Source organism: Phyllobates terribilis, unplaced genomic scaffold (genome assembly GCF_046119375.1).
Source record: "Phyllobates terribilis strain yellow unplaced genomic scaffold, ASM4611937v1 Scaffold_4__5_contigs__length_816908805, whole genome shotgun sequence".
Classification (NCBI taxonomy): Eukaryota; Metazoa; Chordata; class Amphibia; order Anura; family Dendrobatidae; genus Phyllobates; species Phyllobates terribilis.
Genome location: NW_027362764.1, coordinates 69,816,129 through 69,840,500, shown reverse-complemented (window position 1 = coordinate 69,840,500; position 24,372 = coordinate 69,816,129). Strand labels below are relative to the sequence as shown.

Here is a 24,372-nt window from a genome sequence, read left to right as displayed (position 1 = left end):
ATCAATTTAATGATATCTATCTCCTCCAGATGCTTCCGCATCCTAATACCAGCTATACACAAGACGACCAATTACCATGTAAAGGCACCAATACATCAACCACAGGTGAAGAGACCGATAACTGCCGCGGACGTTCATCATCTGACCACCCCTGAGACTAAGACCTCACGGTTGCTCAGCGATCATCGTTATTTCACCATTATGGACTTCAGTAATAACCCAGATTAATGCAGTGCTGAGATAATAGCACTACCATATTGTATGCCGTCATTATCTCTTACGCGTCCAAGGTCCCTTCGAGATCCAAAGATTTAATTCATTCATTATAAGCACAAGAGCAGCAAATTGCTTGGTTATACACTCAGCAAATGTAATAATGAGCAAAAGGATGACAGAATTTAAATCCGGAAAATTCGCTCAAATTCGGACAGAAAATTAGATTTGCATTGAATTTAAGAAATTTATACGTGCCCCTGATTGATTTTAACCCCTTCGTGACATGGCGATTTTCCTTTCTTTTTTTTTTCCGTTTTCATTTTTTCCTCCCCTTCTTCCAAGAGCCATAACGTTTTTATTTTTCGTCAGTATGGCCATATGAGGGCTTGTTTTTTGCCGAACGAGTTGTACTTTTGAATGACACCATTCATTTTACGACATAGTGTACTGGAAAATGGGAAAACTATACTATAAAAATGGCCTGGCAATATGATTCTCTGGGTAATTACGATTACGCAGATACCAAACATGCATAGTTGTTTTTTTTTAATTTAAGTGGTGAAAAAAATGTTGGAAATTTGTAAAAAAAAATTTTGCTTTTGTCGCCATGTTCCTAGACTTGTAAAATTTTCATTTTTCTGGATCTGGGTCAGGGCTTATTTTTTGCGTCCTGACTCAGCAACGTTTTTACTGATACCATTTTGGGGTAAATATGATCCTTTGATCGCCTCTTATTGCATTTTAATGCAAAGTTGTGGCAACCAAAAAAATGTAAATCTGGTGTTTTCATGTTTTTCTCATTACGTCGTTTACTGATCAGATTACTTTATTTTATATTTTGATAGATCAGACTTTTACGAATGCAGCGATACCAAATATATGTTTTCATTTTTTAATTGTTTAAATTTTAATGGAGCAAAAGGAGGGTGATTTGAACTTTTTTTTTTTTTAATTAGTTTCACTTTTTTCTGTATTTAATAGTCCCCTTAGGGAACTTGAAGCTGCAATCGCCTGATTGTTTGTGCTATAATTAGCACTGCCATGTATGGGGAAAATCATGATCTCCTATGAACACAAGCCAAGGGCTGGTATTCACTGGAGGATCGCAATGACAGGCACAGGGGTCTTCAGAAGACCCCCTGGCTGTCATGACAACCCATTGACGATCACGGCACGGGTGTTCCGATGGAAGCGTGGAACGACGCGCCCTCCAGCCGGCTCGTGTTAAATGCCACTGTTAGAGTTTGACAGTGGGATTTAACAGGTTAACAGCCGCAGATTAGAGGCAAGGTGTACCCATCGGGACAGTCCTAGACTGTCCCAAGTATTAAAACCTTCCCACGTGTCAAATGACGTCAATGTGAATAAGGGCAGAGCAGGACAGGGCCCCGACTTAGATATCCATCCATGGGAAGCTATACAGATGGAATACTCAGCTCAGAAAGGGTGGGCCATGCCCCCTGTTTATAAAAATATACAAGAGATAACAGCAAAATACATGTAATAGTACATGTACACCTTGTCATGGCGGGATGGCTTTTGTGCTTAAAATGGAGTTAACTAAGTACACTATGCTATTTCCATGTACTATTACTATTTACTGATTTACTTGCTGTAGAGTATATGCTCATTTTTATTTTTTGGCTTTTTTCTTGGGACTTCTTTGGAAAAAAAATGGATCCATTTTTCTAATCTCATATGCCACCTATAGGACTCGCTCCCGCTTGCATATAAAATCGGCGAGTGCAGTGTGATGAAAAATCGCATTGCACTCACACCAATGTTATTCAATGAGGCAGCGTTCATCTGCGAGCTTTTCCTCAGCTGTAATCGGCCTGAGGAAAAAAAATCACAGAATGCTGCGAGTGGCCGCGTATATCGGACAAGACTCATCAGTGCAAGTCAATGGGTGCGAGAAAAAAACTGACGTCAAACGGACCATGCATTTGCCATCTGATTTTTACGCACACGTCTCAAAGGAAACCCGACATTTCATCAGCCGAGTACAGTAAATTCACAGCCAGAACCCTCAGAATAGATAGATAGATAGATAGATAGATAGATAGATAGATAGATAAGATAGATAATTCTGTAGAAATATAATGTGGCACTAAAGGGTGTTTAGACTTGTTTAACCTAATAAATAAATAATTTAAAAAACTACTTGGGGTCCCCCCTATTTTTGATAACCAGCAAAGGTAAAGCAGACAGCTGCGGTCTATTATAAGCCTGGGAAGGTTCCTGGTTATTGGGCCATTCCCAGCCTAAAAATAGCAGCTGCCCGAGAAGTGGTGCATCATATTAGAGGCGCCAATTCTGGAGCTTACCTCATCTCTTCCCGATTGACCTGGTGCAGTGGCAATCAGGGTAATGGTAGCTGGGGTTGATGTCAGCAGCTGTGATTTGTCAAACAGAAGGGTGCAAGTTTATTATATGTAGGGGGCTTGTGAAATGATATTATCTACAGGATATATATCTATTCTATCTATCTATTCTATCTATCTACCAATCTATTTATTTATTATCTGTTATATATCTAATATCTTTCTATCTATATCTGTACATAGGATTGCTTTATTCATTTTGTAAACTAGCTTTTAAGTTACATAGAGCATTATAGTATGGAAAAGATTATGTTAAAAACACATTGCATATGGATGGTAGGCGAGAAAAAAAATCGCACACTTGCATTGCACTAACATGACATACGCAGGACACTCGCATGACACTCGTCCTACTTTTCTGGATCAACATCGGACCGATTTTTTTTTAAGCAGATGTGAGCGAGGCCATAATATCAGTTTTAAATCATACCAGTGCCTGTCTTTGTTACTAGATTGCTAAAATCCGACCTATATTTTTTACGTGGCCTCTATTTTAATATAAACTCCTATTATATTAGAATCATTACAGATCTTTAATGAGAAGAGAATTTCCGCATTGTTTCATCTGTCTTGCCTGATGACTGAAGGTGCAGTCATTTCAGCTTATTTCACAACTGGGTCAGGAGTTAATACATGTCATCGCATGGAAACGATCTCGGAGACGTTCTAAGTCGTTGCAAATGAAGCTTAATATTTTCCAATAGACCTTGTGTCACTTGTGTTCTGACAAACTTCGGCAAGTCATTTCAATCTTAAAGCAATACTACCCGATTGGAAGATTTCGGTAATTGTGGACTGTAACCCCGGACTGGAAACATGTTAGTAAAAGTAATTTGCCCAGTGTATAAAGTTTTTAGTACATTTTTACAGAGATGCCATGTCTTCCAACAAATGTAAAAATGAGCGTGAAAAAATAATACAAGTACAATGGCAGACTGTATATTTAGGGGTGCATTATAGAAGGGGTAATTCCTCCAGACCTCCTCCACTACCACCTTACCCTCAAACAGTTCCTGCTAGATTGTACTAAGGCTATGTTCACACATTGCATTTTTGTTGTGTTTTTTTTTTTTGCAGCAAACCTGATCTTTTGCCAGGAGGTTTGTTCAGGATTTTTCTTGCTTTTTTGCTTGTTTTTTGGTGCGTTTTTGGTGCATTTTTGCTGAGTTTTTTTCACTGTCTTTGTCTCTTTATGCATGTGCATAAGGTTCAGTGAAAAAAAAAATCTCATTCTGGTTTTTGGCACAAAAATTGCCGATAAAACGCTGAAAAAGCTGACACAATGCGTTTTTGGTGCATTTTTTCAGCGTTTTTTTCACCACCCATTATTTCCAATGGGTGAAAAAATGCTGAAAAAACACTGAAAAAAGTGACATGATCTATTTTGCAAAAAATCATGCAAAGCACAAAATCCTGATAAAAAAACATGATGTGTGCATGAGATTTCTAAATTCTCATAGACATTGCTGGTACTGCAAAACGCAGCTGCAAATTTGCATAAAAAATGCATTAAAAAAAAGCTGAAAAAACCAAGATGTGTGAACATAGCCTAAGAAAGCACTTGGCATGCACCAATAGAGTCAGCGAATAAACTACAGTAAAAGACCAGTATGGGTTTTTCATTTTTGTGTATCTTTTTTGTTCAAAAATACTCCAGTTTACCTATAGCATTTAGGTTCTTGTAGTTTTTGTAGTGTTTTACTGGACAGTGTAATTTTTTTTCTGGTCTTTTCTTTAAGACATCAAAAACACTTCATGAAAAAAATTACCAATAACTCCTTGCTTCTTGGGGGATGTTTTGTTTTTGCAGTTTTATTTTTGCCTATCCTACTTCCAAAAGCCCTACCATTTTTTTTTTTTGGTTGATGGATCTACCGTATATGAGGGCTTGTTTTTTGCATGGCGGATTTTACATTTTTATTCATGCCATTTAGGGGTACAAGTCCTGATTGTTTTTTACTGCATTTTCCATGGAAAAGGTACAGTGAATAAAAAATGGCAATTTTGGCCTTGATTTTTTTTCTTTATGGCATTTAACGTACACGTTATATACAGTACAGACCAAAAGTTTGGACACACCTTCTCATTTAAAGATTTTTCTGCATTTTCATGACTATGAAAATTGGACATTCACACTGAAGGCATCAAAACTATGAATTAACACATGTGGAATTATATACTTAACAAAAAAGTGTGAAACAACTGAAAATATGTCTTATATTCTAGGTTCTTCAAAGTAGCCACCTTTTGCTTTGATGACTGCTTTGCACACTCTTGGCATTCTCTTGATGAGCTTCAAGAGGTAGTCACCGGAAATGGTTTTCACTTCACAGGTGTGCCCTGTCAGGTGTAATAAGTGGGATTTCTTGCCTTATAAATGGGGTTGGGACTATCAGTTGTGTTGTGCAGAAGTCTGGTGGATACACAGCTGATAGCTGATAGTCCTACTGAATAGACTGTTAGAATTTGTATTATGGCAAGAAAAAAGCAGCTAAGTAAAGAAAAATGAGTGGCCATCATTACTTTAAGAAATGAAGGTCAGTCAGTCCGAAAAATTGGGAAAACTTTGAAAGTGCCCCTAAGTGCAGTTGCAAAAGCCATCAAGCGCTACAAAGAAACTGTCTCACATGAGGACCGCCCCAGGAAAGGAAGACCAAGAGTCACCTCTGCTTCTGAGGATAAGTTTATCCGAGCCACCAGCCTCAGAAATCGCAGGTTAACAGCAGCTCAGATTAGAGACCAGGTCAATGCCACACAGAGTTCTAGCAGCAGACACATCTCTTCAACAACTGTTAAGAGGAGACTTTGTGCAGCAGGCCTTCATATTAAAATAGCTGCTAGGAAACCACTGCTAAGGACAGGCAACAAACAGAAGAGACTTGTTTGGGCTAAAGAACACAAGGAATGGACATTAGACCAGTGGAAATCTGTGCTTAGGTCTGATGAGTCCAAATTTGGTTCCAACCACCGTGTCTTTGTGCGACGCAGAAAAGGTGAACGGATGGACTCTACATGCCTGGTTCCCACCGTGAAGCATGGAGGAGGAGGTGTGATGGTGTGGGGGTGCTTTGCTGGTGACAATGTTGGGGATTTATTCAAAATTGAAGGCATACTGAACCAGCATGGCTACCACAGCATCTTGCAGTGGCATGCTATTCCATCCGGTTTGCGTTTAGTTGGACCATCATTTATTTTTCAACAGGACAATGACCCCAAACACACCTCCAGGCTGTGTAAGGGCTATTTGACCAAGTAGGAAAGTGATGGGGTGCTACGCCAGATGACCTGGCCTCCACAGTCATCAGACCTGAACCCAATCTAGATGGTTTGGGGTGAGCTGGACCGCAGAGTGAAGGCAAAAGGGCCAACAAGTGCTAAGCATCTCTGGAAACTCCTTCAAGATTGTTGGAAGATCATTTCCGGTGACTACCTCTTGAAGCTCATCAAGAGAATGCCAAGAGTGTGCAAAGCAGTCATCAAAGCAAAAAGTGGCTACTTTGAAGAACCTAGAATATAAGACATATTGTAACATACCTGGCGGCGTCCTTGCATGGTGGTCCATCTCCCACTGTGCAAGAGGGCGCACTTGATCTCCTGTCCAGAATGTCTCTCTGGCTTCCCTCCATGCTGTCTGTTTGTGTCTGTTTCTGCTGCTTAAGGGCGGCGCCCGATCACTTCCTGCCTTTTGTACCTGCTGTGGGTCACACCCCTTGTGCGTCCTCAGCCTATTGCTGTCTGTCACTTGGTATATAGCTCAGCAGCTCCCTTCTATCCCGGCCTGTGCATAGTGTTTCCTTCAGTGTGTGCTTGCACTCTGAAGGTGCCAGGTCCCGTCTCTTGTCTCCTGCTTTTTGTATCAGTTCCCGTGTCTGAACTGAGTCCTGTATGTCTCCTGCTTTGCGGTATCAGCTCCCGTGTCTGAACTGAGTCCTGTATTTCTCCTGCTTTGCGGTATCAGCTCCCGTGTCTGAACTGAGTCCTTTCTTGTTCTCTTGTCTGTCCTGTCTGAACACGCTCCTAGCCTGTTCCTCTCGCCTTCTAGTGGCCGATTTCCTAGACCCGCTCCTGTGTCTGGTCTGTCCTGTCTGAACACGCTCCTTGCCTGTTCGTTCCGCCTTCTAGTGGCCGATTTCCTAGACCCGCTCCTGTGTCTGGTCTGTCCTGTCTGAACAAGCTCCTTGCCTGTTCGTTCCGCCTCTCTGGGGGCCGTATTCCCAGACCCGCTCCTGTATCCCTCTGCAGTGTCGGTCTCCTCCGTACACTCAGTTCCAGTCTGAACTCTCTCCTGTCCTTTACCTGTTTTGCCTCTATGTCCGTTCCCTTCCTTTTTCTGCAGAGTCTGAACTCGTACCTAACTCCTGCTTGTTGTCTCTGCAAGTACTGTGTGAGTATCTGGCTCTGTCTTTCCCTTCCTGTCTGTTCCGTGTGAACAGAGCCCTGTCCTCCCTGCTCAGCCTTGTCGGCACTCTAGCTGTGCTTGCCTGTAACCCTCTGCCTGTATTGTTCCTGAGTCCCGGTGTGTACTGGGTCCTATCCCGCCTGTGTTCCTACCTGCTAGTGCCTCCCTGTCTGCACTCTAGCTGTGCTTGCCTTTACCCCCCTGCCTGCATACCCGCCTGCCTGCATACCAGTCGTGCCTGCCTATACCCTCCAGTCTGTGTGCCAGCCTACCAGCCTGTTCCTGTATTTCCCTGTGTGGGTCAACAGCCGTGTCCGGGGTCTGTCCTGGAGTAGCACCTGGTCCCTCTGCTCGGTTCCTCCTTGGTGCACTGGCGTCGTATGCCGTCGTGCGACCCTGGTCGGATCGGGTGAATACTTAGTCACGCCCCTCCAGGCATTCACTCTCCGGCACGGTCCAGTGGAATCACTACCAATCACACGCACACGCCGCTTAGCCCGGGCGTGTGCATAACAGCATGCTCAGGCCATGGTTCCCGTTGAGCCCCACGGCCTTCGCTCTTTGAGAAGTTTTTCCAGCGAATACATGCATTAAAATAAAATAAATAAATTTTTTTCCCCCTTTAGCTGAGTTCCAGGCGAGTTACGCACCCGTCCAGATGGATCTATCAGCCCTCGTTCCTGCGGATCCGCCACGTTACTATGGGGATCCAAGACAGTGTCGTGCATTTGTGGAGCAATGCATGCTACACTTTAAGGCCTACCCTCTCTATTTTCCTTCCGATTGGGCTAAAGTGGCCTTTATGATTGACTACCTAGCGGGTGATGCCTTGAAATGGGTCACCCCCCTATGGGAGGCATGGGATCCTGTCATCCTTGACCTGCAGGCCTTCCTGGTGGCCTTTCGTATGGTCTTCGAGGACCCTAACTCTGAAGCCCCTGCTGAAGCTTCACTTCCCAATATCCCGGAGCAGCCCCGACGGGTAATGTGTGTGGGTAGCGCAATAGTCCTCCAGCCCAATGAGACTACTGCCCACCCAGAATCCTCACAGGGTGACTACGCTTTCCGGAATACTTCTCTTAACCTCAAGAGGCAGTCCAGACGTGCTAGACTTAGAGGCAAGCCGTCACGCCAGGGTCTGTCCTCCCTGAGACCTCCTGACCCCAACCTTGAAGTCCCTACTGAAGCTTCATCTCCCTGTATCCCGGAGAAACCCCAATGGGTAATGTGCGTGGGTAGTGCACCAGTTCTCCTGGCCGAAGAGACTTCTGCCCATCCAGACTCCACACAGGAGAACTTCCTGCACCCGGCATCAGATGCTTCTTTCTCTTTAACCGGTGTGCATGTCCAAGGATGCTCCAAAGCTGTGGTTACCTCAGAGTCTGTGCACCTCTACTACCTGGCGGAGGATCCCCTGTTGCCTCCTGAACCCTCCGGGATACCACTCGATGACAAATGGAGAGAGACTTCTCTACACCCGGTACTCAATACTTTGTCCGCTTCGTCCTGTGAGCCTGACAATGGGTACCCCAAAGTGGTAGTTACCTCCGAGTCTCTACACCCCTCCGACCAGGCGGAGGATCTCCAGTTGTCTCCTGAACCCTTCGGGGTGCTACCTGGTAGCGAAAGGACAGAGACTCTCCTATACTCTGTACCTGATACCTCGCTCGCTTCGTCCAGTGAGTCCAACTTAGTGTACTCCGAAGCAGAGGTTACTCCTGAGTCTCTACACCCCTCCGACCAGGCGGAGGACCTCCAGTTGTGTTCAGAATCCTTCGGGGTGCCACCTGGTGGTGAATGGACAGAGACTTTCCTATATCCTGGATCTGATACCTCGCTTGCTTCGTCCAGTGAGTCCGACCTAGTGTACTCTGAAGCAGAGGTTACCCGTGAGTCTCTACACCCCTCTGACCAGGCGGAGGACCGCCAGCTGTCTCCAGAACCCTTCGGGGTGCCACCTGGTGGTGAATGGACAGAGACTTTCCTATACTCGGTACCCGATACCTCGCCTGCTTCCTCCAGTGAGTCCGACCTAGTGTACTCTGAAGCAGAGGTTACCCGTGAGTCTCTACACCCCTCTGACCAGGCGGAGGACCGCCAGCTGTCTCCAGAACCCTTCGGGGTGCCACCTGGTGGTGAATGGACAGAGACTTTCCTATACTCGGTACCCGATACCTCGCCTGCTTCCTCCAGTGAGTCCGACCTAGTGTACTCTGAAGCAGTTGTTTTCTCTGAGCCTCTGCACTCTTCTGACCCGGCGGAGGACCTCCAGTTGTTTCCTGAATCCTCCGGGATACCACCAGATAACAAAGAGACAGTGACTTTTCCTCATTATGTACCTGATAACCCGTCTATTTCTTCCTGTGAGCTTGACAAGATGTACCTCGAAGCAGAGATTACCCTTAAGTCTCTGTCCCCCTCCAACCCAGTGAACGACTGGTCCTCGAATTCCCTGCGGAAGATTCTGGCAGGCCTGAAGAAGAGGGGGCGTAAGGGGGGAGGTACTGTAACATACCTGGCGGCGTCCTTGCATGGTGGTCCATCTCCCACTGTGCAAGAGGGCGCACTTGATCTCCTGTCCAGAATGTCTCTCTGGCTTCCCTCCATGCTGTCTGTTTGTGTCTGTTTCTGCTGCTTAAGGGCGGCGCCCGATCACTTCCTGCCTTTTGTACCTGCTGTGGGTCACACCCCTTGTGCGTCCTCAGCCTATTGCTGTCTGTCACTTGGTATATAGCTCAGCAGCTCCCTTCTATCCCGGCCTGTGCATAGTGTTTCCTTCAGTGTGTGCTTGCACTCTGAAGGTGCCAGGTCCCGTCTCTTGTCTCCTGCTTTTTGTATCAGTTCCCGTGTCTGAACTGAGTCCTGTATGTCTCCTGCTTTGCGGTATCAGCTCCCGTGTCTGAACTGAGTCCTGTATTTCTCCTGCTTTGCGGTATCAGCTCCCGTGTCTGAACTGAGTCCTTTCTTGTTCTCTTGTCTGTCCTGTCTGAACACGCTCCTAGCCTGTTCCTCTCGCCTTCTAGTGGCCGATTTCCTAGACCCGCTCCTGTGTCTGGTCTGTCCTGTCTGAACACGCTCCTTGCCTGTTCGTTCCGCCTTCTAGTGGCCGATTTCCTAGACCCGCTCCTGTGTCTGGTCTGTCCTGTCTGAACAAGCTCCTTGCCTGTTCGTTCCGCCTCTCTGGGGGCCGTATTCCCAGACCCGCTCCTGTATCCCTCTGCAGTGTCGGTCTCCTCCGTACACTCAGTTCCAGTCTGAACTCTCTCCTGTCCTTTACCTGTTTTGCCTCTATGTCCGTTCCCTTCCTTTTTCTGCAGAGTCTGAACTCATACCTAACTCCTGCTTGTTGTCTCTGCAAGTACTGTGTGAGTATCTGGCTCTGTCTTTCCCTTCCTGTCTGTTCCGTGTGAACAGAGCCCTGTCCTCCCTGCTCAGCCTTGTCGGCACTCTAGCTGTGCTTGCCTGTAACCCTCTGCCTGTATTGTTCCTGAGTCCCGGTGTGTACTGGGTCCTATCCCGCCTGTGTTCCTACCTGCTAGTGCCTCCCTGTCTGCACTCTAGCTGTGCTTGCCTTTACCCCCCTGCCTGCATACCCGCCTGCCTGCATACCAGTCGTGCCTGCCTATACCCTCCAGTCTGTGTGCCAGCCTACCAGCCTGTTCCTGTATTTCCCTGTGTGGGTCAACAGCCGTGTCCGGGGTCTGTCCTGGAGTAGCACCTGGTCCCTCTGCTCGGTTCCTCCTTGGTGCACTGGCGTCGTATGCCGTCGTGCGACCCTGGTCGGATCGGGTGAATACTTAGTCACGCCCCTCCAGGCATTCACTCTCCGGCACGGTCCAGTGGAATCACTACCAATCACACGCACACGCCGCTTAGCCCGGGCGTGTGCATAACACATATTTTCAGTTGTTTCACACTTTTTTGTTAAGTATATAATTCCACATGTGTTAATTTATAGTTTTGATGCCTTCAGTGTGAATGTACAATTTTCAGAGTCATGAAAATACAGAAAAATCTTTAAATGAGAAGGTGTGTCCAAACTTTTGGTCTGTACTGTAATTACCAATACAGCATTACCAAATTTGTTTATTTATTTTATTTTTTTATTACTTTTATTTTTGAACTGGGAAAAGGAGGTGATTCAATCTTTTATATGTTTCCATTTTTTTTTAGATTTTGAAAATATATATTTTTAATTCTTACCTTAATTTTTAACTCCCTAAGGGTACTTAAACCTGCAATAGTTTGATTATCTGCTCTATATACTGCAATGGTAGCTGGTAGTGATGAGCGAGAATGTTCTGTTAACCCTTTCGGCGAGCATGCTCGGGTGCTTTCCCAGTATCTTCAGCGTGCTCGGCAGTTATGCTTTAGTCACTTCTTGCGCGTGATTTGCGACTGTTTGACAGCTTTAATACATGTGAGGAATGCCTAAGAAACAGGCATTCCTCACATGTACTAAAGCTGTCAAGCAGTCGCAAATCATGCGCACGGTGTTACTCAAACATAATGGCCGAGCACGCTGAAGATACTCGGAAAACACTCGAGAATTGCTCATAAATCTCGAGTAACGAGTATGCTCGCTCATCACTAGTACAAGGATCTCTGCTGCCATAAAAACTCATCAGTATGCACAATCGCATTGTGTGGATGGGTGCCAGAAAGGGTGCTACATCAGGATCGTGCCATGTAAAAAATGCCACTGTCAGGCTAATTTCTTACAAGCATTTAAAAAAATCCTTAGATTTTCATCCCAAAAAATTGTTGATTTTTCACTCATATTATCATCCATATGGCATCTTTTTTGTACATCAGCAGTTAAAAAAAGTACAAAACCGAATACAGCTTCCTATGTTACAGAATTGCAATGTATCTGTAAAAATCAGATGCTATATGGTTGATCCGTAAGGGATCTGATTTTTTTTTGCTCACCCATATACTTGAATGGGTAGGTTTCATCAAAAATCCGAAAGAGAATAATGCAGCTGCAATTTTTTTTTTCTCTCGGACGTTCAATCCATGTGAACAAAATGGTTATCTGAACAGCACAAATGAATAACGTTGGTCTTATTACTGTCCTTGTGATATCATTTTTTCCACGGATAGCACTCGGACCGAAAATATGGCTTTGTGAATGTACCTTCAGAAGACTCTTCACAGGACAATAACAAAAAGTGCACAATGCTTGATATTTCTGTTGATCGCATGATCTGGTAGGTTACTTTATCAAATATAAGCCAGATATTTTGGCCAAAAAGTTAGGGAACTGTATGAAATTACACTGGGGCAAATTCATTGCATTGCTCGTTGGAGTATGATGCGTCACTTAACGAATATGTCGCATCTTTTCAGTGGTGTACACCTCTGTGCGCCTCACCAGAAATGTTCCTCCAGTAAAGTACTGGAGAAGCATTTCTAGTTTAAGAAACTCCAGCACTTTTTATGAATTTGACGGGCAGGCATAGCCTTGGACCTATTCCACCCCGACTCCTACCCAGCTCCATCCATTTAGGTGGAGCTGCTTCAAACTGGTGTGAAAATGCTCAAAATTGCTACATTTTCAACACCTAAATTTGATGAATTGCCCCCATTGTATCGGATTTTCTATTTAACCATTGCTGTGTCCTAAGATACCTTTAGATAATATAAATGTAACATAGTAGACCTCGTGGAAAGCTGAACTTTTAAATTTTCACTAATTTTTACTGCACTTCTGCTTACAAAATTTCTCTTGAACGCTTTCATAAGGACGGAAGCTACAATGTGATGCTACAGACGTGACCGTTGTTACAACTTAGAACATCACTTGATATTTCCTTGTCTCCCGTTGGATCTTATGAAAATATTGTATTAAAGTCATTACGGAGAAAAGTAAAATTATACAGAACTAACCTGAAATGGCTCCGAGCTGCTAACAGAAATAACCCCTCTTCTCCACTCATTTTTATGGCTTGAGTCTTGTTTCCAAATGTCATTAACTTGATCTTGAGCCTGAATTTGTAGTCCCACCGTGAGCATCGAAGTAATGTCAGCAAAGTAGTAGTACATTCTCAGCTTAAAGAGAAAAAATATTATATCGAGGTATGTTATAATGAAGCTTTTTCAAAATTTATTGATATATCTTTCTAGTAGCCGATGCCTGAAATCCAATGTACAGACCTAAAGTTAAAGGGGTTGTCCATTAGTTGGGCAACCCCTTCTCAATCAGCATATTTCCCATCTAGTAAAATAATTACACTTATACAAACCTCTGGTACCATTGCAATTTCAGAAATGTCGGCACTGGCTCTCCCAGGGATTGCATGACAATCGCTATATCACACTATCCCTGGGAGAGCTAGTGCTGGCATCACTGGAAGGGCTCCGGCACCAGAGGTGAATATAAGTGTAATTATTTTACTAGGTGGAAAATTAGGGATTAAGAAGGGGTTATCCAACTAGTGGACAACCCCTTTAAAGTGTTTCTGGTAGCTTTCTGAGATGTCTGTTTTAGTAAATATTTGTGCCCATTGTCAAAAGACAATTCTGGTGCATCTGACGCGCCCCCTGGGCCGTGGGGTACTCGGCAGCCATGCCTCTGGTTGCCGGGGGATATCACGGTGGCTGGCCCACTCCGTGACCCAGGGCGGTCAGTAAAAATGGGAAGATTTATAGGGGATTTGGGAAAGTGTTTGTGACGCCACCTGTGGATTGCGGCTAGAGGGAGCTGCCGCAGGGATGGTGTGGCTCTCCACAGGTAGAGCTAGCTCCAGGGCAGCATAGGTTGTAATGGATGGTGGTGCAGGGGAGAGACGGCAGGATGGTCCCGGAGGAAAGAAGGACACTCACACGGGTCCCTGTAGGCGTGGACCCGGTGTCCGGTATATATCTCGGGGTGAGCCTGGTATGCTCCTCTGCCACCTCGCTACTTCTTCCTTCTCCTCTCGCCTTCGGCCCACTCAAGGCCCTCACTAGGCCTTCACACATGCTGTAGGCCTTGGCTCGCCTAAACACAGCAGCCAGCGTGCTGCTCTCTTCGCTGCTCTCTGACCGTCAGCACGCTCTCTGCTCAACTCTGAGCTCTGTCCCTTTCTGTCTCTAAGCAGGAACTAATCTCTACCTGAGCCGCCTGGCTCCACCCTCCCTATATATATCCCTAACGGGCTCCCTCTGCTGGTCTGAGGTGGTAGGGTGGAGGTGTGTGAATGTGTGAGGGCCTCTTGTGGAGAAGTCCATCCATGCACCCTTCTGGGTTCTGTGGTACCAATGCGCAGCAGGGCGCCGCACATCGTTTCCTTGAATTATGTGCCGTTCCTATGATGCTTTTACTAGAATTTTTGGAATAAATTGAAAACTGGATAGTACTCGTCAGGCCTGCACATTCTCACATTGCCCAATCAGTGCTGACAGTGCCCCGCTGTGTAGTTGTAGAACGAGCAAAAAAGCTTGTAAAAGAACTTCAACATGACGTTTCAAGGATGGAGCGAGACTGCCATCTACTGGCCAGAGACAGTAAAGCGGAACCAAAATATACAAAGGAAGTTGCAGGGAGGGCAGATTCAGAGGCTGGACCCGATCAGGTGACTTCCAGGAAGGAGTTCAGACAGATAAGAGGCCAGCGCGCCAAACCTGAGGGGTCTTTGGCGCCAAGCAGCAGAGAGGAGCAGACGTGCTCCCTGCGTCCTGAGAAACCCCTCTCAGAGGCCTGAGAGGTGCTCCAGCCGGGCACCGGTAAAAGAGCTCCGGATCCCTCACAGTTGTGACTCGAGTGCTGTGCCTGCTGAGGATACTAGGAACCTGATCGCGGTGCTGAGTGAGTTCGCGGAACCCGACATCGGCCGCCGACAGACGAGGCCTGGACCCCCCTATCCAAGGCTCGAAAGACTGCCCCCAACAGCCAAGCAGAGAGGAGCTGCATACGTGAGCAGGGCCGTCACTTCCACTGCTCACCCACGGTACCGGGGACAATTGGGTTTAAGTACTCAGGTTGGGAGGGGGACAGTTGGGGCTAAAGTAGCACAACGTGATTTAATTGAATTCATCCGGAAAGAGACTCATGGCCTAGCGGGAATAACCGGTGACCCCCGCTAGGGCCAAATTCACGGTTAAAGAACTTGTGTGGTGCTTCTCATGCTTGAGGGTATCACCTTACTTTAAGAGACTGCGCCTTATTTTAAGAGACTGCGCCTTACTTTGAGAAATTTCGTATTTTTCTGATATTTCAAACCACTGTTCATTACCCTTGTTGCTAATCCCTTGCTTCAGTATACCTGTTGTATAAAACTGCTTACAAACATCTCTGACTGTTCTCGCCTTGTGTCTCTGTGTGTTGCATTCCGGTACCTGCATTACATAGTGACACACCACTTTGACAAATGCAATGGTAAAGGTTATTTGTCAATTTAGCCATATACAGGTGCTTCTCACAAAATTAGAAGATCATCAAAAAGTTAATTTCACTTCTTCAATACAAAAAGTGAAACTCATATATTATATAGAGTCATTACAAACAGAGTGATCTATTTCAAGTGTTGATTTCTGTTAATGTTGATGATTATGGCTTACAGCCAATGAAAACACAAAAGTCAGTATCTCAGTAAATTAGAATAATTAACAAAAAACACCTGCAAAGGCTTCTTACGCATTTAAAAAGGTCCCATTGTCTGTTTCAGTAGGCTCCACAATTATGGGGAAGACTGCTGACTTGACAGATGTCCAGAAGGCAGTCATTCACATACTTCACAAGGAGAGTAAGCCACAAAAGGTCATTGCTAAAGAAGCTGTCTGTACACAGAGTGCTGTATCCAAGCATAGTAATGGAAAGTTGAGTGGAAGTAAAAAATGTGGTAGAAAAAGGCGCACAAGCAACCGGGATAACCGCAGCCTTGAAAGGATTGTTAAGAAAAGGCCATTCAAAAATTTGGGAGAGATACACAAGGAGTGGACTGCTGCTGGAGTCATTGCTTCAAGAGCCACCACACACAGACGTATCCAGGACATGGGCTGCAAGTGTCGCATTTCTTGTGTCAAGCCACTAATGATCAATAGACAACGCCAGAAGCGTCTTACCTGGGCCAAGGAGAAATAGACCTGGACTGTTGCTCAGTGGTCCAAGGTGTTGTTTTCAGATGAAAGTAAATTTTGCATTTCATCTGGAAATCAAGGTCAGAGAGTATGGAGGAAGAGTGGAGAGGCCACAATCCAAGCTGCTGGAGGTCTAGTGTGAAGTTTCCACAATTAATGATGGTTTGGTGAGCCATGTCATCTGCTGGTGTAGGTCAACTGTGTTTTATCAAGACCAAAGTCAGCACAGCCGTCTACCAGGACATTTTAGAGCACTTCATCCTTCCCTCTGGTGACAAGCTTTTTGGAGATGGAAATGTCATTCTCCAGCAGGACTTGGCACTTGTCCACGCTGCCAAAAGTACCAATACCTGGTTGAAAAACAACAGTATCACTGTGCTTGATTGGCCAGCAAACTCACCTGACCTTAACCCCATAGAGAATCTATAGGGTATTGTCAAGAGGAAGATGAGAGACACTAGACCCAACAATGCAGACGAGCTGAAGGCTGCTATCAAAGCAACCTGGGCTTCCATAACACCTCAGCAGTGCTACAGGCTGATCGCCTCCATGCCACGCTGCACTGATGCAGTAATTGATGCAAAAGGAGCCCCGACCAAGTATTGAGGGCATTTACTGAACATACATTTCAGTAGGCCAACATTTCGGATTTTAAAACCATTTTTCAAGCTGTTGTTATAAAGTATTCTAATTTACTGAGATAATGAGTTTTGTGTTCTCATTGGCTGTAAGCCATAATCATCAACATTAACAGAAATAAACACTTGAAATAGACCACTCTGTTTGTAATGACTCTATATAATATATGAGTTTCACTTTTTGTATTGAAGAACTGAAATAAATTAACTTTTTGATGATATTCTAATTTAGTGAGAAGCACCTCTATATTAAGGAGGAGTAACAGAGGAAAAATAAAACAAGATTTCTAAGAATTGTTATTTCATAGGAAATACAGGTATTTTCTAAATACTCTTAGGCCTCCTTCACACGTCCTGAGTAGTGTTGAGCCACCCCCGTAGTGTTCGAGTTCGGTTCGGTTCGTCGAACACCCGTGTGTTCGCCGAACTGTTCGTCGAACTGTTCGTCGAACACCTTCGAACACCGTTAAAACCAATGGCAGGCAAACAAAAACACATAGAAACACATAGAAAACACCTTCAAAGGTGTCCAAAAGCTGACAAACTGCTCAGAAGACACAACTAACACATGGAAAAGTGACAAGTACATATAGTCATGCGAAAAGAAAAGAGGTGGAGGAGTAAAAGGAGGGGGAGACACAGATATAGGCATGTCATGCCCTTCTAAAATCCAAAAAGTGAGAAGCCGAGACGGCCAGTCCGCTCCTGCCCGTGCCACCTCCGTGTCGCCGGGTTTGTGCCAGAGCCGCGGTGAACCCTGACGGCCAGCCCCCCTCTCCCAATACTGGTGCCTGTCCGCTGGTGGGTCGAGAGAGCCCCCCTGTGGTGGAGGCAGCTCTAAGCTTTTTAATTTAAATTGTCCCTCTAATTTGAATGAATACACTTTAAATCCATTTACAAGGATCTATTGGAGGGCAAGTCTCATGCCAGAAGCCGCGTAATTCCAGCTCCAGTAGCGTCCACTAAAGCTGCTGCAGTTAAAAAGCTTTTATAAGGATCGAGCTCGGCTGTCCACCGCAAGGCATCCTAGTGCCAGTCCCAGCCCCTATGCCTTGGGGTGCCTCCTGATGCTCTTCACTAAGTATCCCGTGGTCCCGAAGCATTTCCTTTGAAAAAATTAAGTGTCCAAACTACAGGTGGTGTAGCTTGCTTAACAGCCGGGATAATCCGCTGACTAGCAGACACTGCTACTAGGCACAAAGTATTTCCTGGGCTAGATGCAGTTAAAAATTTGTAAGTAGATACTCTCGTTGGATGCTGAGAAAGCATTCCATAGAGTCTCCTGGCACGCCATATATGATTCTCTTAAAAAGCTTGGGGTAGGGGTCTAGGGGACCCTTTTATAGCCAAAATCACGGCCCTGTATCACAATACGTCACCTAGGCTGAAGATAAATGGAACTGTAGCACCGAGGGCTCGGTTGCTACAGACGTATTGCACCTCACCCAGAGGTGTGATATCTCACTCTCAGATAAGGATGGAGTGTGGATCAGGACCCGACACCTGCATGCATTACACCACATTGCCGTGGGGCAGGGCGACCAATATGCCCCTGAGATGGGCACGACAGTCCCTGTCCCTGGCTGGAGTGGGGGGAGGGAACACTGAGGAAGGGGAACCCTGCAGTGCAGGAGCAGGGAGGAAGCAGTTCCTGGGTGCATTGAGAAGGGAGTATAAAAGGTGGGCACCATCTTAGTTCAGTGCAGAGAAGTCTGAGCAGAAGTGGCAGGGAGCAGGGGCTCTGCATGAGCTCTGCTCCGGAGGTGGGCCTAGTAACAGAGGCCCAGGCCTGCAAGAGGGAGAAGGAAGGAAGAGGAGCGGAGAAGGCTCCAGGAACGAGGAATGAAGGGATCCCAGGGGTGCGGATGGGCGAGTCGCCACCGCACGCCCGAATCCACCTGCGTGGAGGGGTCAGGCCAAAGGGGGAGACCGGTCCCCGAACTAGTGGAGGCAGGAAACGACCCTCAGCTAGAAACCGGAGGCTCTGACATTTTATGTGGCGCAGCCCCTTGCTCCACCCGCTAGGAAGGCACCACATAGGGTCAGGGAAACTGGCGCCAAGTTTACCAAGAGGAGGCCCGAGGCAGCCGGACAGAAGTGTTGGTAAGAAAGGCCAGACAAAGGACACACAAAGGGGGTCCTGTGAAGCGCTCCAAAGTTATCTGGGAGTTGTCTGAGCCCCTCACCTGGTGAGCACAGTACGACGTGGGCAGCCGTTACCTGCAGACGTGGTCTGGATAATAAGAACTGTGAGTAAAGGCCCTGAACTGCATCACTGACTCCGTGTCGTTACTGCTGCTGCCCTGCACCATCACCCCCATCCTCCGCATACACTGCCCTGAGGCTATACTCCTCCCGTGGGGAGTTATGCTACGCTCTGCTGCACCCACAACACCAGCCTTAGCGGTCTGCCCTGTAGCGGCGGTTCACTCTGACCGCAATCCACGGGTGGCGTAGTCGGACATTTAAACATCAAAACCACATAAATAGTTCCGCCACTGGTTTGACCGCCCTGAGCCACGGAACCGGATCGCCGCCACGAAGACTACAACCACCAGCATCCACCAAAAAGGGTCCGGCTCCGGGTGTCCCAAGGCCCAGGGGGTGCGTCAGAACATTTTCATCACCTTTCACAATCACCAATGGGACAAGGCAGGGATGTCCTCTGTCCCCTCTCTTATACATCCTAGTGACGGAGCACCTGCTCTCATCAATTCGCCATAACCCCAATATTAGGTGGATTGAGGTGGGAGGCACCGAGTACAAGTGCTCTCTATTTGCTGATGATGTCCTAGTATATATCACTCAATCACATATATCCATCCCTGCTGTTATGGCTGAAATAGATCACTTTGTTACATGGTAAAATTTTAAAATCAATGCAGCGAAGTCTGAGGCCCTCGATGTCTCCCTCCCTAAATCCATATAGGATTCCATCCAGTCCAACTTTCCCTTTGCCTGGCCCTCACAGGGTATCAAATACTTAGGAATTCCTATTCATAGAGACCTCTCCCATCTATGTTATCTTAATTTTGGGCCCTTTATTGAACAATTCCATACAGACCACGGTTGGCAAGTTAGAACTGTAAGATTCACTACGTGAACCACTGGTATTTTGTGGAAAAGCACATGTAAGATTCTGCAACGGTCTCTGCTGATACTCCTGCATGCGTGCATCCCTTTCTATGGCAGGAATAATTTCTGCAAATTTACTTTTGTACCGGGGATCTAACAGTGTGGCAACCCAGTAGTCAGGATTATTTCTAATTCTCACAATTCGAGGGTCATGTTGCAGGTAGTGCAGCAAGAAGGCACTCATGTGTGTTGCGCATCCAGGAGCACCAAGTCCCTGTTGTGTTGGTGGCGAGGTAACAATCATGCTTCCTTCCTCTGTCCTCTCCCCCCAACCTCGCACAACAGAAATGTGATCAAGGTCTCCCTCATCTGATGAGTCTTCCATCAGTTCGTCCTCCACTTCTTCCTGGGCTCCTGCACCTTCCTCACTAGTTTGGCTGCTACCATGCGCCCTGGTAAAATCATCTCCCCCACCCTCACATGCCTGCCGCCCTGGTGCTGCCGACCGTCTGGACCTTGCAGATGTTAGCCCTTCCGCATACAACTCCTCCTCCTCTACTTCCTCCACCTCCTCTTGTGCCACCACCTGACTCCGAATTCTGTTTAACATGTGCTCCAGCATGTAAATCACCGGAATAGTCATGCTGATAATGGCATCGTCAGCACTAAACATCTTCGTCGCCATTTCAAAACTGTGCAGAAGGGTGCATAGGTCCCTGATCTGAGACCACTCCTCCAGCGTGATTTGCCCCACCTCTGAATCTCGTTGGCCCAGGCTATACGTCAGAACGTATTGCACCAGGGCTTGTCGGTGCTGCCACAGTCGCTGCAACATGTGCAGAGTTGAATTCCACCGGGTAGGCACATCGCATTTTAGCCGGTGAAGTGGCAGGCCCAACGACTTCTGTAGAGATGTAAGTCGCTGAGCTGCGGGATGCGAACGGCGGAAGTGAGCACACAGCGACCGTGCCCTCTGCAGAAGGCCATCTAGTCTGGGATAGTGGGCTAAAAATTGCTGGACAACCAGGTTCAACACGTGAGCCATACAAGGCACGTGTGTGACATTGCCCCGGCGAAGGGCCGCACCCAGGTTTGCAGCATTGTCGCACACGGCCTTCCCTGGTTTCAGGTCCAGTGGAGACAACCATTCATGAAATTGGTTCTCCAGAGCTGACCACAACTCCTCAGCTGTGTGACTCACATTTCCCAGACATTTCAATGTAAAAACCGCCTGATGACGTTGAGCCCTACTGCCAGCATAGTAAGGAGGTGTGCAGGATCCCTTCTGCGCAGTTAGAAAGCTTGTGGCATGACCAGACAGGCTTTGGGTGCAGGTGGAAGACCGAGAGGAGGTTGAGGAGGCAGAAGCAGTGGAGGAAAAATGACATAAAGAGGATTGACGCACAACTCGTGGGGACGGCAAGACTTGGACAGCAGCCCCTTGTCCTGCTGTCACCATAGTTACCCAGTGCCCAGTCAGCGACATGTAACGCCCCTGTCCATGCCTACTCGTCCAAGTGTCTGTGGTGAAATGCACCCTGTCACACACAGAGTTTCTCAAAGAAGCGGTGATGTTGTGTGCGACATGCTGGTGGAGCGCAGGCACACCTTTTTTGAGAAGTAGTGCCGACTGGGCATCTGGTACTGGGGCACTGCGACGGACATAAGGTCTCGAAAATCCTCTGTGTCCACCAGGCGGAAAGGCAGCATTTCTGTAGCCAAGAGCTTGCAGATGGTGAAATTCAACCTCTTAGCTTTCTCATGGCTAGGAGGAAATGGTCTTTTACTTGTCCACATCTGAGGGACCGAGGGCTGGCTATTGTGCTTAGACGGGGTTGATAAGGGTGTCCCCGGCAAACTGCCGGTCTGTGAGGAAGATGCAGGCGGACATGTTAGGTTGCCTTGATCCAAAGGTGGTGCTATCGATGTCGGACAGCGCTCAAGACCAGCTGGTGTTACCACCTCCAAAGAAAATGATGACCTGCCAATCACGCTGGCTGTTGCGGGTAAAGAGGTGGCAGGTCTGCGCCCCAAAACAGGTGTGACTGCTGTCCCCCCAGTCACAGAGGATGAAGAGGCCGCGGATGCACAAGATATGGCAGACGGTGGTTGGCCCGGCCGGCTAGACCGCATTGTAGCACACTGAGCTTCCCACTGCAACTTATGCTTCATGTCCATGTGCCGGTTCATGCATGAAGTACTCAAACTATGTATTTTTTGGCCTCTACTTAGCTTTTGCTGACAAATGTTACAGATAACACGAGTTGGGTCATCTTTATCGATCTGAAAAAATGCCCAGGCTATGCAAGGCTTAGCACCCATGCGACCTGAAGAGCCACCACGACTTGTGGTGAGAGGCAGAGTTGTGTTTGAGGATGCAGTTGTTGACGTGCTTCCAGTACTACGTCTCTGTCCAGGAAGGCGCAACCTGACCTCGTCGTCACTAGCATCTTCCTCCACCTCCTCTGCTGACCTCATCTCTTGGCTGACTGTGGGTTGACAGTAAGTGGGATCTCCGACCTCATCATCATCACCCTGTGCGTTATCACACCCGTCGTCCTCAGAGCCAACCTGTTCCTGCCCTGACAAAAAACTAAAGTTGTCGCTCCAATCAGGTATTTGAGTCTTATCATCGTCTTCCTCATTGTCTCCACCAACAGGAGTTACAGTTTGGGAATGAGGGTCTACATTATGGTCAGAACCTTCTGCGTCTGGTCCTGGATCCGACTCATAAAGATTCTGGGCATCAGTGCAGATCATTTCCTCGTCTGGATTCACAGAAGCGCTGGAGTCGACCTCTGATTCCCAGGCTATAGTATGAGTAAACAGCTCTGCAGACTCAACCATCTGTTCTACCTCATACTCAGACGGGCAGCTGGAGATTTGGGAGCTGTGAGGAAGCAAGTGCGATTTGGGTGACACCTTTGAGGACTGGAGTATTTGTGATGTTGAAGTTGATGTGGAGGAGAGCCCACTTAAAGGAGCACTTGATATCCGTTGAAGCACCTGCTGTTTTTGTGCCTCATCTGGAATTTGTAGCGATTGGCGTGGCCGTAAGAAAGGGATCTTATCACATTGTCCGCTAAAAGAAGTAGACATTTTAGTTTGGCTGGAAGATGGTCTTTCTTCTGCACCTACCCCACGGACACAACCTTTTTTCCCCTTCCCAACACGCCTATTCCCCTTTCCACCAGCAGCAGGCCTTTTTCCACTCATTTTGGTGGTTAACTAATTCACAACTCTGGAGTTGTTTGCACAAAAAAACAATGGATGGTAACCGAGCAGAGCTGAGTGGCCAAACTGTGGTATTAGGCCAAAACTATTGGCTGGGTTAGATGCAGAAAAAAATTATTTTTAATTTGCAACCTGATGGAGGTCAGTATAGATGGACTAATAGACCAAGTCCCACACACTGCTAGAAGCCCAAATATTTTTTCAGAGCTAGATGCAGAAAAAAATTATTTTTAATTTGCAACCTGATGGAGGTCAGTATAGATGGACTAATAGACCAAGTCCCACACACCGCTAGAAGCCCAAATATTTTTTCAGAGCTAGATGCAGAAAAAAATTATTTTTAATTTGCAACCTGATGGAGGTCAGTATAGATGGACTAATAGACCAAGTCCCACACACCGCTAGAAGCCCAAATATTTTTTCAGAGCTAGATGCAGAAAAAAATTATATTCAATTTGCAACCTGCTGGAGGTCAGTATAGAAGGACTAATAGAACAAGTCCCACACACTGCTAGAAGCCCAAATATTTTTTCAGAGCTAAATGAAGAAAAAAATTATTTTTAATTTGCAACCTGATGGAGGTCAGTATAGATGGACTAATAGACCAAGTCCCACACACTGCTAGAAGCCCAAATATTTTTTCAGAGCTAGATGCAGAAAAAAATTATTTTTAATTTGCAACCTGATGGAGGTCAGTATAGATGGACTAATAGACCAAGTCCCACACACCGCTAGAAGCCCAAATATTTTTTCAGAGCTAGATGCAGAAAAAAATTATATTCAATTTGCAACCTGCTGGAGGTCAGTATAGAAGGACTAATAGAACAAGTCCCACACACTGCTAGAAGCCCAAATATTTTTTCAGAGCTAAATGAAGAAAAAAATTATTTTTAATTTGCAACCTGATGGAGGTCAGTATAGATGGACTAATAGACCAAGTCCCACACACTGCTAGAAGCCCAAATATTTTTTCAGAGCTAGATGCAGAAAAAAATTATTTTTAATTTGCAACCTGATGGAGGTCAGTATAGATGGACTAATAGACCAAGTCCCACACACCGCTAGAAGCCCAAATATTTTTTCAGAGCTAGATGCAGAAAAATTTTTTATTCAATTTGCAACCTGATGGAGGTCAGTATAGATGGACTAATAGACCAAGTCCCACACACTGCTAGAAGCCCAAATATTTTTTCAGAGCTAGATGCAGAAAAAAAATATTTTTAATTTGCAACCTGATGGAGGTCAGTATAGATGGACTAATAGACCAAGTCCCACACACTGCTAGAAGCCCAAATATTTTTTCAGAGCTAGATGCAGAAAAAAATTATTTTTAATTTGCAACCTGATGGAGGTCAGTATAGAT

General features: G+C 46.2%; 1 protein-coding gene across 1 annotated transcript in view; it reads right to left on the bottom strand.

Moving 5' to 3' along the window:
- MALRD1 (MAM and LDL receptor class A domain containing 1) overlaps positions 1–24,372 on the bottom strand; it is a 900,174-nt gene that overhangs the window by 838,261 nt on the left and 37,541 nt on the right. The window contains exon 4 of the mRNA XM_073677476.1: positions 12,892–13,053. Within this exon, the coding sequence (XP_073533577.1) occupies positions 12,892–13,053 (162 nt within the window). The remainder of the gene's footprint in view (positions 1–12,891; positions 13,054–24,372) is intronic.